Genomic DNA, 16668 nt, shown 5'->3' with positions numbered 1-16668 from the left:
ATAGTGAAGAGAAATGTTCTTTGCTGACCCTTAAGTAGCTTGATGTTTAATCTTAAATGGAATATTTTATTTTGTATGTTAAAACTGATGCATGACATTGACTAATGTTTTTTTGTGTGACAATTTAATCATCCCCACTAAGAATCCTATTATCTAGGGGCTGGGGGAAGAGCTTAGTGGTAGAGTATGTGCTTAGCATGCTTGAGGCCCTGGGTTCAATCTCCAGTACCCAAAGGAAAAACATAAAAAGGTATCTTACAATTTTTCTTCCTTAATTTGCTTAAAGAAGGCTTTCTTGGCTTAGAGGAAGGCTTAAGAAAACACATTCTTACTCCAATGAGACTGTGTGGCAAATTTCAATAGTTCAGAACCTTCATATTTTCATTTATATTTGTTTTTAAAAATTGCATTCCTTGGGCCAGGGATTTAGCTCAGTGGCACCATGCCTGCCTCACAAGTTCCTGAGTTCCATCCCCAGTACTGAAAAAAAATTGCATTCCTTAATATATAGTTAATTTTCTTTTCTTTTTTAAAATATATAATTTTCTTAGAATAAAAAAACTTATTGGCATATAAGGTAATTTTTCTTATTTGTTTAAGAAATTCTAGTTCAATGATGGTGAACCTTTAGAGACAAGTGTCCAAACTGCAACACAAAACCCACTTATTTATCACTAAGGAGCCAGCACTGCAAGCAAACCTGAATACTGAGGTTTTAGTTTAGAAAAAACAACTCAGACATCAGTATCTTTTGTCTTAAAACAAAAAACAACATGTGTGTCATAGGTTCCCCACCACTGTTCTAGTTTATTTTTTAAAAGAAATGAATTATTGTTGACACAACTGTTGATACAATAAAGAGTCATTGACATACTTGTTAAGAAATGATACATATAACTTTCAACATAGTATAGTACATTATAGATAAAAGGGTGAAGATCTACAATCTAAAAAATATGAGACAAGAATAAAAATTTTTTATAAATAGTAACAAAGTGAGAGGAGTTTGCACCCCTTTGTAAAAAAGGCAAGAAAAAAACATTCTTAAGAAAATTAAGTGGACTGCTGCTTTCCAAGAAACCAAGCATACTACACAGTAACACCAACATGCAGTACGTGTAATGTAGAATCACATTCTGGCTGCTGCCCTTGAACTTCTGCATTTAATGTATAATTCTCTGGTGTCTGACTGATTTCAACTTGCAAAGTGGGAGATATGCCATGAGTCTCATCTACAGAAATCCTTTCAGACAAGGTATCTAACTTTTCCAGGGAACAAGCTAAGCGAAGCTCACTATCTCCTGTCACTTCATTAAAATTTGTCCTCTCAATAGCATCTTCTAGCTGCTGAACTGAAGTTAAGTACTGTTCAAGCAGATTGTTATCCTGCTCATTGGCCGAGTTTTCCTTACACCAGTCACCAGTGTGTTCTTCACTTGAATCCCCCAAATCTGTCTCTTTGCCATATTTGACTGTGTCAATGGAATTTCCCATTATGGTGCTTTCACTGCCTTCTGTGGAACTTTTTTCAAAATCCAAGGAATCCTTCAAACAATGAACATGTTCTGTTAGGGTAGAATGAAAACCAGAGTCTGGAAATTCTGGTAGGGATTTCTCTTGAGGAGCTTCATCATGAGCAATGGACCAATTAGAATTTTGATCAGGAGACTCCTGACTTTGGGTGAATAAATGAGGTTCACCTGGTACCAGAGTACTTGATACAGGAGGATCAGTATGCCAGGAAATTAGATGCTGGTCCACTGTCTGCTGCCAAGCTTGTAGAGATCTTACCTATAAACCAGAGGAAATAGTTTTATTATAAGATAAAAAATACCTGTTTTAAAACTGTTCTTTGAGCTTTTAACCAGTAGTCATGAAGCAGTAAGTGGTAGAACTGAAGTTAAAAACCACTGGACTCCTGGTGTCTCTCATATGAGAAACCCAAAATAGAAACAAACAGCAAAATAAGATAGATGACTAGGAAGATGGGGAGAAGTGCCGTGGCAGGAGCCCCAAGAGCTACAGCATCAGAAAGAGCAACAGCAGCAGGGGAGAGGGGACCACCAGTTGCTGAGGAGCAAGAGAAGGGGGAAAAGTTTAGCTGAGGGGAGTGTGTGTTTGTGTGAGTGTGTGTGATACCACAGCTGTGGGAGAGAGGGAGCCATGTTTTAGTAGGGGGGAGTTGGACTACAACTGGTAGCAGAGAGGTCCCATTGTTCCCCACCACCCACATGTGGACTCTACACCCCTACTCTTGCCAATCCTGCTTCAGGATGTGGCTTAGGGTACCCCCCAGGCCTGAGTCTTTGGGACTTGACCCCATACCCCTCCCCTTTTCCTAACTCCCCAGCGAGAGGGAAGTATTTACTCCTCAGATTATTATTCCCCTTCATGGAGGGGGGTTGGGGGAGGTACCCAAAAATTGTTTTTATTGTTGTTTTTTGTTTTGTTTTGTTTTGGGTACTGGGGATCCAACTCGGGTCCTTGTGCTTGCAAGGCAGGCAGCAGAACCACTGAGCTAAATCCCCAGCCCAAAAATTGCTTTTAAATAGAAAAAATAAAAGATAGACAATAGGAAGTAGGGAGATAAATTTTGTTCAAAAGGAAAGGGAAGCCGGACATGGTGGTGCACGCCTGTAATCTCAGCACTCAGGAGGCTGAGGCAGGAGGATCACTGTGAGTTCGAGACTAGCCTGGGCTACACAGTGAGTTCCAGGTCAGTCTCACTATGTAGTGAGACCCTGCCTCAAAAAAACAAAAAACAAAAAGGAAAGGGAACTGAGATGGGGAGAGAGAAGGGAAAGGGATTAAAAAAAGAATTAAGATGTGTTATGTATACAAACTAATGAGGAATGTAATCATTATATACTGCAAATATGTAGCAATAAAAATAAAAGTTTAATTAAAAAGAAACTGACTCTTCCAATCCTTTTCATAGCATCTCTAGCCTAAACCAGGTTAGCTCAAGTAATACATGTTTTTGATAACAAAAAGCTCTCACCAAGACACTGGGAATGATCTAAAGCAATTTTCTTGCTCCTGGTAGCATAACAACAAGAAGCTTGATAGTACATGTCTTACTAATGGGTTAATACTGAACAAAATATATAGTGAAGTCTACTCAATAAGACCAATTAGAGCCTATTAGTATAAGCAGATCCTCTAATATAAATCCCATTTTAGATATCCATGAAAAGTTTAAACTTATTATCTAAAATACAGGATATGCAGCTTTCTAAAATGCCTACTAAGGTCCCAAGTTCTTCATTCTATAAACTTTACATTTTAAAAGCATAAATGTCAAAATTGTACTTAAAATTGCAGGCAAGAAAGCAATGTGCAGAATTTTTTGTTTTTCTTCATCATTCATGGCAACCACTGAAGGTAGTTCAATGTTCATCCTTTCAGATTTTTTTCTATGTATTTGCAAATACATAGAGAGCTTTTAAATTCAAGTGGAACTTTAAGCTCTACATCTTGTTATTCTCTAAGAGTATTATTCTGGAGATTTTTTTTCATGTTGTCCATACTGTTGCCTTATCCTTTTTAACTGTTCTATAGTATATTAAAGCATTTCTATTCCATATTTTATTTAGCTATTCCTTTACTGACAGTAATCGTGAACTTTAAAAATCAAAAAAAAGTCTACGGCCATACTACCCTGAACACTCCCGATCTCATCTAAAAATTTTAAAAATTAATTTTATAGGACAAATCTTGTAAAAAATTATTTTGTAAAACTATTTCCAAGAAAATTATCATCAAAAAGTATTTTATGCAATATATAATAATAAAACCAATTGCCTAAACTGTCTCTAAAGTGTGCTATTACTGGATTCAACCCTTCTCTCCCAAGCATTTACATGTACTTTTTAGGTCATGCACACCGTAACCATCATATACTACCATGTCTTTTGTCACTTTTCATTCAAATATTCTCAATAAATAGATTAACATCTCTCAATTAATCCACTTTCCTTTGACTTTATATTACGTTTTCTTATCTAAATAATGAAAACATTTTTCTCCATATTAAATAAAATGTAACAAAATTCACTGTCCTAATTTATTTTTTGGTACTGGGTATTGAACTCTGGTTCTTGTGCTTGTGAGGCAGGCGACGGAACCACTGAGCTAAATCCCCAGTCCCTCACTGTCCTAATTTAGAGTTAATGGCAAAGAACAAAAACCACATCCTTCACCTTGAGAAAAGGTGGTTCAGTGCATCCCTAGAATAGGTAAAGCCCACAGTTAAACCCTCAGTCAGAGTGAGACAGAGGCAAAGAGGGACAGAGACACAGAGAGAAAGAGATAAATAAAACTTACCACTGTATGATTACCCCAATGAATCTAAAGTTTTTCTCCTATATATTAGTGAAAGAAGCAGGAAGAGATTTACCTGGTTCCAAAGAAATCTGACAGCCTCTTCTTGTACAACTTTTTTAACACGTTCTTCATCTCTTTCTTTTCTTAATCTATAGTAATTCAAAATATGTTAATGACATAAGGCTGTTTTGACTTATATTTCTATTAAACACATGCACTGCAAAAAGATTAATAATCTAATAATAGTCTTTTCCACTTTTAGAATATCTAACCTTAGTTTTAAACATGACTCAAAGTAGCAGCCAAATGACATGTGACTGAAAGTCCAGATGTTGGCTCTGCAAAGTATGCTAGCCACCCCTGACATCCTTCATCCATCATTCTCTCTCATTTTTCGAAGTCTTGCTTGGATCATTACTGCCATCTCCACATCTTGGCCTATTACAAACCCAAACCACCTTCAGATTATCACTCAGACTGTCACCACTATTTTGTTCTCATGTGTTTTTGGTTTTGTTTTTTAGCAGTGCTAGAGATGGAATCCAGGATGCTGTGTGTGATAGGCAAGCAGTCCACCACTAAGCTATACTGCCAGTCTTTATTGAACTTCCAACCCCAATTCTCCACTTTCCCTAGTCTCTCAAGACATTCTCTTGTGCCATCTGGTGCTCTTAAATTACAATCAGCAAATTATTTTATATAACTAACCCTTCTCTAAACTATTCCTTGACCAAAAGAGAATCAGATATGAGAACATTGTGGTTCTCTCTACTGAAAGCTATTTTTTTTTTTTTGTCTCTTGCATCAAGGTCAGGAATTTGCTTCTCATTGATGCTTTCAAATACCTTCCTCCTGTATGAACTCCTGCTATCCTGCTAAATTCCTTGTAACATCTTTGTCAAGTACTGACATCCCACTATCCATCCCCATTCACAGATATCTCAGCACCAACCTTTGCCTCAGCACCAACCTTTCTCTCTGCTCCATTCCTGTCATTATTATTGGAAACCTCAACATTCACAAAGATCAATGATGGCAAACCTTTTAGAGACTGAGTGCCCAAACTGCAACCCAAAACCTATTTATTTATTGCAAAGTGCCAATACTGCAATTAAACCTAAATACTGAGGTTTTAGTTTAGAAAAACAAGTCATACATTATTTCTTAAAAGAAAAATATCTTTTCTAAATCTTAGATATTAAATTTCAATATTTCATAAGCAAACTCAAAGCTAAAGTCTTGTGCAAATAAAAACAAATATATTAAAACTCACAGCTGGTCCAAGTAAATGTATATATCCTTGTCAGCACACTGACCAGCCATGCAAAAGCTCAAAAGAGTTGTGGCTAATGAGTCAAGGCTTGTGACATCACTCAGTGCCACTACTCCTTTCCAAGCATACACATGTTCCCTATGTCACTGTTATCCAATGCTTGCACATGCAGACAGAGAGGGCTCTGCATTGCATACCTGTTGCAGTACACATACAATATGTTTGCCACTACTGATACAGATGCTCTAACAATAATCCACCCCGTATCAGTCACCCATTTGTAGACCAAATTATTTTGGCTACACAACTTGCAAAAATTATTCCAATTACCTAATACTAACTACTCATTACCTTCCTATCTCACCAGTTCATTTGTTCCGGTACCCACTGTAACAATCTAAACCTCCAATCTTCTAGATCTCAAATCCAATAGCTCTTTCCTTTTGCCTTTACTTCCTTTTTTTCTTCATTTAAATTTCAAGGTCCATTATTACTCCCCCTTATTAAATATCTTCAGCTCCCTTACCCTTCTATCCCTCTCTCTATCATATTCAGCTGGGAAAATCCATTCCCAGCTAAACCAAATACTAACCAGGCCTGAATCAGAAAAGAATATCTATGAATTGATAATGAAAATCTACAATCAGACCTGTTTTCTTTTTTTGTATCAGGGATCAAATTCGGGACCTTGTGCTTGTGAGACAGACAGCTGAACTCTGGCTGAGCTAAATTCCCGGCCCCAATCAGACTTATTTTTAAATTTTGTTTTGTATTTTTAGATGAGGTCTATATTCCTGGTCTGAATTCCTGGACTCAAGCAATCCTCATGCTTCAGCCACACAAGTAGGTAGGACTACAGGCTTGCTCCACCGTACCAGACTCCGTTAGTTCACATTTAAGCTGGTACCTCATCCTTCTTCTCATTTTCAAGTATTGGCTATATTTGAAAAATTACTAAAAAAGATGATATATCAGGCAAGGCTTATCCATCCTCCCAACATCAAACATACCACCTTATTGGCTCCTGCTTCTACCTCAGGCTACTTCCTCTACTTATGTACTGGATCCCTTCTTTTCTCACCTTTAATTCTTTACCTTACATTTACTATCCAACCTATTCCAGACTGGCTTTCATCCCCTCACACCACTGAGGATGCTCTGAAGAAAATTACTATGCTGGAAAGGGTTAACTTGGCAAGACTGGGATGTTCTGGCTCTTCGTGTTCCAAAGATAGGACTGGCCCTTGACAAGCTCCATGCATTTGGAATATCCAGATGAAAAGAATATCTTGTGCAACTGAGGTCTTGGGTCACACAGTTTATACTAAAATGTGACTTCTAGGGCAGGGATTTGGTTCAGTGGTTCCACCACCTGCCTTGCCAAGTGCAAGGGCCCGAGTTTGATCCCCAGTAACAACAACAACAAAAAAGTTAAAATGTGACTTCTAAATACCTGGTTTGTTTACCTGGGGCTATAGGCCATAGTGTATCAGTTCGACCTCTAGGGAGCCTGAGGTCTGAGCAGTTAAGGTCACACTGACACCCGAAGAAAACCTGGAAACTGATGCTCAGGTGCACTTGCTTCCCTGGTTGACAACACTTTGTGATCACAAATCGTTTCTGTGAGAATTAAGCCCTGTCTGCACAATTCAATTGGGATAAGACAACTGAAAGCTTGTATCTACTTTCTCCTGGACTCTGTGTGTAATTTTTTGATGATTTTAATCTGTATGATTTTGTTATAGTAAACAGTAACCAGGAACAGAACAATTTTCCTGAGTTCTAGAAATACATTTAGCAAATCATGGATCCTATGACAGCCTTGAGGATCACCAATCAAGTCACCACTACCTTCCTACTGGAAATCTAATGTGTAGTTCTGTGTGTTTCCTATGGCACCTCTGATCTCTTCTGAAACACTCTGCCCTGATAGAATTGAACATATACTCTCCTATACCACTCTTGCTATCTCTTCTTGGTGTCTTTTGTTGCTTTTTCTGATTCCACCTAATAACACTAATAAATACTGTTAGTTAATAATAATGAAAATACTAGTACTGTTAATACTAGTGAAATCCTAATTTTCCTGGTTTGACAATCAATAAACACGTGAGCCATGGAATTAAAGGAAAATTCTTAATGGTAGCCCCAGAATTTTAGTCCCTTTTGAATTCTTAGTATTTTTCTCTATTTCTTATGTCACTTCCTGGAATCTATGTAGACTTCCTTAAGCCATACTTTATTTGTCCAGTTTTTCTACATGGTCTGTACCTCTTTATGTACAGAATTTACACATCCTCATACAGCTCATGTTCATTCAACATTTTTGAGGCACTGCATCTATGTATCAACCACGGTGCTGGGATGGAGATGCATATGACAATCTGTGCCCTCATGATGCTTTCAGTATACTGTAGGAAACAAACAGGTAAATCAACAGTGCTGCACGGTATGAAAAGTTATGAACACAGTAGCATAGTGCTCTGAAACAACTTAAGAAACTGATATCCCTGGAGACTGGGAATTTAGCCCTGGGGCAGAGAGCTTCCCTAGCAAGCACAAGGTCCTGAACTTGGTCCTCAGCAATAAGAAAAAAAATTGACACCACAAACCAACAAAACAGCACAGAACAGGATTTTTGACCCACCTCCTTACTTCATCAGTTAAGCAAACAATGTGCTCCTGCATTCTCCGTAGCCGGATTTCACAACGCACCTCTTTGGCTTGAGGGTTGTAGTTCCTAGCATAAAAGCCTCGCCAACAGGCCTGAATTTTGGTGGCTGCTTCATTCAATTTCTGAAGAGAAACTTTATTTTGTCCCAAAGAAACAGATCTCTGAGTTAAAATCCCGCAAAGAAGTTTCTCTGAAGTTGTCTGAGACATGGTTTCTTCACTATCTGGCTCTGTATGAGAGACATTGTGTCCAGCTGACTCAGGAAAACGTGTAAGACTGTGGTTATCATCCTTTGAGACAGCACTAATAATTGCTGACTCAGGACAAGATAAGAGCCCACTTTTCTCATTTACCTCTGTATTGATCTTACTTTTCAATAGCTGAACAGAATTCTCATGTATATCCCATAAATCCTTTTCCTCTTCCTTATCAAAGTCCTGATTTTCCAGACCTTTCAAAGATTCATCCACAACACCATCATCTTCTAGGCCCAAGTTTATGCCCTGTAGCCTCAGTTCAACTGTAGGTGATACTGGAGACAGTCCTGATGCAACTGGCATAAAAGTAGATTCTGAAGAGAGAAGACTACAGTTTAACTTGTCCTCATCTGTCTGTATGTCTTCCAAATGCAGGTCATTTCGAGAATATCTTGTAGTGTGTGCAGAGGCTGGAAAGTTATTCTTAGCAGCATGTAATTGGTCATCATTATTGCTTATCCCAACCCAAGAATTGACCTGGACAACAGGTTCTATAAGAATCAACAGAGCATCATTAACTTACTAAATATTTTAAGAGCTTTTTTAGTTGTATTATTTTAATGAAATCTAATTTCTGAAATATAGTTAAATAAATGTCTTCAGTGACATGCCTAGAACATCAAACCCGGGATGGAACTCGGGACTTTGAACTTGCGAGGTAGGCAGCAGAACTACTGAATTAAATCCCCTGGCCCACAAACCAAACATACTTTTTTTTTTTTTTTTTTTTTTTTTTTTTTTTTTTTTTTTTTTTTTTTTTTTTTTTTTTTTTTTTTTTTTTTGGTACCAGGAATCAATCTCAGGTCCTTGAGCTTGCAAGGCTAAACATTTTTAAGAACACAAACTCTTGCAACAATCAAAGCCTCTGGTTCACATAAAATGAAGCAGTTCTTGAATTTTTTTGGAACTGGGGATCAAACTCGGGACCTTATGCTTGAGAGGCAGGCAGCAGAACTACTGAGCTAAATCCCCAGCCCTTGAATTTTTTTGTTTTTTTGAGACAAGGTCTTGCTATGCAGTTCAGGTCACTATATGGTCCACGCTGACCTTAAACTCATGGTGATCCTCCTGCCTCAACCTCCTGAGTGCTGGGATCACAGGCATGAACCACCACACCTAACAGTTCCTAACATCTTTTTAAAAAACAGAAATACAACAATTACAATGTATATAAACATACACATATAATAAATGTGTGCATATAGTATCAAATCCAAATGATCACTAAAATTATACTAATAAAGTTACAAGAATATATAATTTTTTCTGTTATGGTACCCAACAAATCCAATTACTTGAAGAAAAGTGATTAAAGATATATTAATTTCTTACCACTTTCCTGCACTATGAGGCAATCTTGAACAGGGCTTGAATGCTCAGGTACAAGGGGAGGCCTGGTTTCAATAGGAACAAGAGAAGACAACTCTGCATTTTGGCTTTGGCTCATCAACTGCTTCTGGTGAAACCTAAAAATCAGTAACCTCTAATGTCAACTAACAGAAACAAAAACAAAGAAACCAACCAACAACAACAAAAAACTCAGTTCTTTTGCTTCCTAGGTAACAATGTCAAAAAGGTGGAAGTTTACAACTCTGAGAGGTAGGTATCTTTAATCACTGGCAAATTATAAAATCTCATTTTAAAGCACTGGGTAAAAATTTAAGACTAAAATGTACCTTTTTTTCCCTAATACCAGGGATCAAACTCAGGACCTTGCACTTGCGAGGCAGGCACAGTGCCACTGAGCTAAGTCCCCAGGCCCCACAAATACATTATTTAAGATGCTTCCATCCTAGATAAGCACTTTATCACTGATCTATGCCCCCAGCCCCTGAGCCCCTGATATATATATATACATACACATATATATCGTTTCTTCATAACGTATTGCTTAGCTCTCCCTGCTCAAAAAGTAGTTAGCAATAAGTTGCTGTGGAGTAAGCTGCACTGTGTGGCTCAGCTTCCTGTAGGATTGCTAGTGACAAGAGGCCCAAGTGCACAAAGTTTTGGGCCAACCTACTGGCCTCCAACCTATTACTGGAGAAAGGAGTGACGTTATTTCCACTTGTGAACTCAACAGGTGCCACAAATAAATGGGTTTACCTCTGTTTGCTCAGAATCTTCTCTAGTTTGGCATCCTCTGCAGTTTGAAGACCCAGTATAGAAGTGAGAGGACAAACTGTAGCCAGATACTGGACAAGCTGGATGTGTTGGCCAGGTCGATATGCTCTCCCCTTACCTTGACTATAGAGCCATTCAGCTTTCAAACTGGAATTCAGGAAAATAAAGAGGCAATGGTACCAGGATGGCCAAAAGATCTTGTTAAGCAACAGTGATCTTCCTTCTTAATTTACCTTAATAAAACTATTGGATGTTTTTCATAAATACAATCTACCCAAGTTCTTATAAAAGTCTATCTTTCTGACTCACTTCTTTTGCTCTATATCTTAAACCTGTTTTCACACATAGGGAAACTTCCATAAGGTTGTACTAATGATTTCAAATATTTTCAAACTATTTTCAAAGAAGCAATGAGTATTCTCTCCATTCACTCTGACAAGCTGGAGTGGTATGAGACTCAGGGACTTAATTGTTTCCATGATTCTGGTCACAGAATTCATTCCACGATTCTGGTTGCAACCAAATTGTACCACTGTAATTACATTTAAAATCATTATTTCAGGGTAAAGGGAGGGCAGGGGTAAGGGGAAAAATGAGAACCAAAACCTATCATGTAAAGGTACAAGATCCCAATGATGAATGTAACTGTACTGTACACCTAAATGTACCAATAAACTCAATGAGAAATAAATAAATAAATAAAATCATTACTTCATAATGACAGTTTTTTTAAAAAAAGCTAACGAGTCATATAGGATGCTAGTGAACCTCCAACTCATTTTTGAAAACTGATAAATAAAGAATGAGAATTTTAAAATAAATAAAGCAAACAAAGCTCATAAAAGAGATGAGTAACTGATAGATTCAGAGATCTAAGGGAATCACCTTGGACATCCAGACAAGCCAAGCCTTCAAATGATGCTATCTCCCTTTGTGTAATGATGGTAAGAGCCTAGGATCCCAAACCAACCAGCACAGACAACCTAGGAATAGGCTATTATAATAATAAATTAATGCTTTAAATCACTAAAAAAAAAAGAAAGAAATTTATGATAGATATCAACCAATTGCAATGTATTTCTTATTTGAACTTTATTTTATTTATTTATTTTTTTTTTTTTTTGATACCAGGGATCGAACTTGGGTCCTTGTGCTTGCAAGGCAGGCGGCAGAACCTCTGAGCTAAATCTCCGGCTGAACTTTATTTTTAAAATGCACTGAAGTTAGACCTGGTGGCACATGCCTGTAATTCCAGCACTTTGGGAGGCTAGGACAAGAGGATTGCAAATGTAAGCCCAGACTAGGTAACCTACCAAGACTTTTTCTCAAAATAGAAAATAAAAAAAGACTGGGGATATAGCTCAGTGAGATAGACCCACATTCCTATGTTCAATATCCAGTACCACAAACAGTTGTTTTTTGTTTGTTTGTTTTAAAAAATTTTTTTAAAAAGCTGTCATGGTAATGCACACAGGTAATTGTAGCACTTAAAAGGCTAAAGTAAGAGAGGATAGTAAGTTCAAGGTCAGCCTGGGACTATACAGTGAAACCTGTGTCAAAACAAGAAATAAAAAAATGCATTTAAGAATCGAGGATATGGGGGTAAAGGGAGGGCAAGGACACAAGGGGAAAAAATGAGAACCACGACCTGTCACATAAAGCTATAAGATCCCAATAATGAATGTAACTGTACTATATACCTAAAACGTACCAATAAACTCAATGAGGAAAAAATAAAAAGGAACTGAGGATATGGTTTTGGGATATAGTTTGGTGGCACCGAGACTGACTGGCAAACACAAAGTGCAAGGTCCTGAGTTCAATCCCCAGTAACAGGAGAAAAAGAAAAAAGAACTGAGGTTATAATTCAGAGATAACAATGCTTGCCTCGCCTAGCATTCACAAAGCCTGCATTCAATCCCCAGCACTGCAAATAAACAAATAAATAAGCAAGCATTTATAAAGACTATTAGAATCCTAAGTTCTGACTGAATATCTAATTTTATTAAAGCATTATAGTATTCCTACTTTTTCTGAGATATAGTAATAGCTTTGTGGTTATGTCTGAGAGCTCTTATCTCTCTGATATATAATGAAATACAAATGGCACATAATTTGTGATTTGCCTCAAAATAATACTGGAGAAGAGGGAATGAAGGTATATAAATGAAACAAGGTTGACCATGAGGATTGGCCAAGTTGAAGTTAGGTTATCACCATATGCCTCTCAAATATGAAAATGCTGTCAGTCCTATGGGAAATTCTAACTGATTTTTCCTCTTATCGAAGATCAGAGAAGATAATTCAAGTACACCCATATTCTACCCTTAGGACTAGTCAGTTTGAAACAAAGATTTCTACTCAGAACAACTTGCTACAGGACAAAGGGAAAGCTAACCCTTTTTGTGGGCAAACTAGACCAGACAGTCCCTTACCCTACATTAGCACCACTACTATCTCCTGGGTGCCACTCCTACTTTCTGCTCTACTCAGCAACTACATGGAACTACTGGAGAAGGAAACAGAAAATGCTACAATCTATCACTCATCCTACCGGCAGGAAACCCCTCAGCCTTTTTATTTTATTTTGAGACAAAGTTTTACTAAATTGCCCAGGCTGCGCTTGAACTTGCAGTCTTCTTGCCCCAGCCTTCCAAAGTGCTGGGATTAAAAAGTGCGAGGGACAGGGAGTTAGCTCAATGGTGCCTTGCCTGCCTGGCAAGAACAAGGTCCTGAGTTCAATCCCTGGTACCAAAAAAATAAATAAAGTGAGATTCAGGGCTGGTGACAAAGTAATCTTAACTATTTGGGAGGCAAGGCCAGGAAGACAGAAACTTCCAGGCCAGCAGAGGCAATGTAACAAGACACTGTCTCAAAATAAAATAAAAAGAGCTGAGGATACAGCTCAGTAGAAGAGTGCTTACCTAGCATGTACCAGGCTCTGGGTTCAATCCCTACTACCAAAGGAATAAAGTAAATAAATAAAGCAAACATTATTAAAGTTATAGTCATTTTAAAAAGTGAGGGAGAAGGCTGGGGATTTAGTTCAGTGGGTCCACCGCCTGGCTCACAAGCACAAGGTCCTGAGTTCGATCCCCAGCACCAAAAAAAAAAAGAGGGAGAATGTACATGTTGAATCCATGAATGCCTGTATATGTGTACCGAGTAGAAGTGAGATGAGGAGATGAGGCATAGTAAGGAGAGTAACTCATTATCCCCTCTACTTCCACTCTCTCATATTCACATCCTAGTTCCTTATCTTCCCTTCAGTTCTGATTCCACTTATCAAGTATCAGTGGCCAGAAGACGTAACCCTATGGGCATCCAAGCTCTGGACAGAGAAACTATCAAAGATTGAGAAATGGGGAAGTTTCCATTTGTATATGTTCACAGGTATGAGAAGGGAAGGACCAATCAGTATACCTACATTTTACTATAGCCATTATTATGAAAGTTAATTGGATTCTAAGAAATTATTATTTCCCTTACATATATGTTATAAACTCTTATGGGATTAATCCATGATCCTATACAATAACCATGGTTTCTATGCAAAAGTGTTCCATATACCAAACAAATAACAAACTTTTTCAAAATCCAACTGTTGTAAATTAGGGGCTAAATTAGACTTACCAGTCCTAACCTCTGGAGCTATTTCTTGTCCATTTTAAAAAAAAGAAGAGATAATTCTAAATGACTAGTATATAGTATATTATACAATTGCACTAATGCTCTTAATTTCTAAACATTCATTTTAAGTAATATTCAATTTACTCCATAGTAAACTAAAAACAGTCTTTTGAGTAATTTTCATAATTCATAATGTAAAAGAGGTCATGTTCAGGGTGGGGGATTTAGCTCAGTGGTTCCAGTGCCTGCCTCGTAAGCACAAGGACCTGAGTTCGATCCCCGGTAAAAAAAAAAAAAAAAAAAGGAGGTCATGTTCACCTTTCTTTCTGAGAAATAACATATCCATCTAGGACTCTCAGATTTAAGCACCAGCTGACGATATATGGCCGATAGTCGAACCCTGGAATGGATGGTGTTGCCATCACACAAGGATTGTTCATGATTGATAACTGTTCCAATTCAGTTAAGGATGCCAAAAAAGAGACCTAGAACAAAGGATATCTATGTTGAACAAAATGGAGTATTCAGTGTCAAGCACAGGGTTTCGATGATTACACATCTTTGGCAGCATTTGAGAATGCATCAATTTCCCTCTTGTTCTGAAAAGCAACAAGTAATACTCCTTTATTAGCCACTGACTTCCAAAGTTCCAACAATATTGGTTATTTGTCCTTGCTGCACAAAGTCCCTTAGAAAGTACCAGGACTATTTCCGAGCAGAAAGAACCCCATTTTGAAAATATAATTGCAGCATTACAAAAGAAAGTAGACTTTAATGACGCATCAACCACTGTTACTAAGAAAAAATAGAAAGAAAAATAATGATCATCTAGAGCCAAGTATTTTATCTTGATGGCCTTTTCTTCCAAGATGTTCAAGGCCTAAAAGGGAACTCACAAACCTCTTCTATGTGTCTTCTGGACTTTCCACCTTCCTAGACCACATAAATAGCATAAAATTTTACCTCATTTAAGTCTCGAATTTCATTTTCTGCCAAAGAAAGTATAGCAAGACTTCTGGGTAGATAAGCAGGTGCCATTCTAAGAGAAGTAATGATGTTTCCATGTAAAAGCAGGGTCTTGAAAGTAAAAACAGTATGAATTACAAATGAATCAATCACAAATAAATTGATCTATTGTGACAACATCCAAATGATATGTGTAAGAATAAAGGGGTCTGTTTTGTTATACTTCTCACTATAGACAAATCAAAGATTATTAATATTTTTTGAAAGACCCTAGCTGGTTTCTTGTTAACTTTCTCTTTTCATATCAACATCTTAAGCTCAAGAAAAATTAAAGATTTGTCCAAGAACACATGCTTGATATAGCAACTAGCATGCTGTGAGATACGTTGCTAGACACAGAGCAATTTCCAACACACTTGTTCATTTCCTTTTAAAACAGCAAAAGAGCCCAGCATGGTGGCGCACACCTATAATCCTAGTACTTGGGAAGCCGAAGCAGGAGGATCATTACAAGTTTGAAGCCACCTGGACTACACTGTGAATTCAAGGCCAGCCAGTTCTAAATAGTGAGCTCAAAACCAGCCTGACCTACATAGTGAGACCATGTCTCAAAAAACAAAACAAACAAAAAAGCAATACACCAAAATAGAGGGTCATAGAAGTGAAAAAGAAGCTATTAAAACAATCATATAGAAAGCCAATTTTCCAAAAGAGATAAGAAAGATAACCCATACATTACAAGTATATTCTTTTTTTTTTTTTTTTTTTGGTACCAGAGATCGAACTCGGGACCTTGTGCTTGTGAGGCAGGTGGCAGAAGCACTGAGCTAAATCTCCAGTCCAACAAGTATATTGTTTTGGTAACTAAAAACCAGAAAAAGGTAGAACACGCTACTTGCAGATGAAGCTGACTCACATTAAGTCAGAAACAAGAAACTCATGAATAAACAAGACTGTGAACATCCAGGATTGTGATGAGATAATCATGTTTCTATTTCAGGAAGAAAAAAATAGTTCAATCATCTTTAGTTCATTTGAATTCTCTTAGCATCTATCAGATCTGCATCTGGCTATATTAGATTATTCAGAATAATTGGTACTAAAAATAATTTCTGTTTAAAATATAGAGAAAACAGAGCTAAGATACTATTCTAAGGTTTAATGAGTCCTGATGCTGATGATACCCAAAGAAGCAAAAATACAGAAAAAGCCCTAAAAGTTTTTTGAAAAAATGATTCTGTTATTTCATTGCATGATACATTTCCTCTGTAAAAAAGATTCATGTGTTCATGTTTATTTTCTAAATTAAAGTGACAAAAAAACCCAGAAAATAAATTAAAGTGACATTCATTTTTAATGCCTATTCTAAAAAATAAAAAACCTGTTACCGCCTCAAAAAAAAAAAAAAAAAAAAAAAATTA

At 37.2% G+C, this 16668-nt stretch overlaps 1 protein-coding gene across 4 annotated transcripts in view; it reads right to left on the bottom strand.

Moving 5' to 3' along the window:
- Positions 1-781: 781 nt before the first annotated feature.
- Positions 782-16668, bottom strand: part of Cep97 (centrosomal protein 97) — a 21989-nt gene continuing 6102 nt past the window's right edge. For 2 of the 4 annotated variants that reach the window (XM_010614653.3, XM_010614678.3), the window contains exons 5-11: positions 15245-15358; positions 14600-14766; positions 10634-10798; positions 9863-9996; positions 8247-9021; positions 4400-4475; positions 782-1791 (exon numbers count right to left, since the gene is read on the bottom strand). In XM_010614653.3, coding sequence (XP_010612955.1) covers positions 1090-1791; positions 4400-4475; positions 8247-9021; positions 9863-9996; positions 10634-10798; positions 14600-14766; positions 15245-15358 — 2133 coding nt within the window. In that variant the 3' untranslated portion in view covers positions 782-1089. The remainder of the gene's footprint in view (positions 1792-4399; positions 4476-8246; positions 9022-9862; positions 9997-10633; positions 10799-14599; positions 14767-15244; positions 15359-16668) is intronic. The other 2 variants (XM_010614660.3, XM_010614671.3) reach the window with 2 other exon arrangements.

This window comes from Fukomys damarensis, unplaced genomic scaffold (assembly GCF_012274545.1).
Source record: "Fukomys damarensis isolate Sample0158 unplaced genomic scaffold, DMR_v1.0_HiC HiC_scaffold_24, whole genome shotgun sequence".
NCBI classification, from domain to species: Eukaryota; Metazoa; Chordata; class Mammalia; order Rodentia; family Bathyergidae; genus Fukomys; species Fukomys damarensis.
The sequence above is the reverse complement of the archived record's forward strand: the minus strand, read 5'-3'. Positions and strand labels throughout refer to the sequence as shown.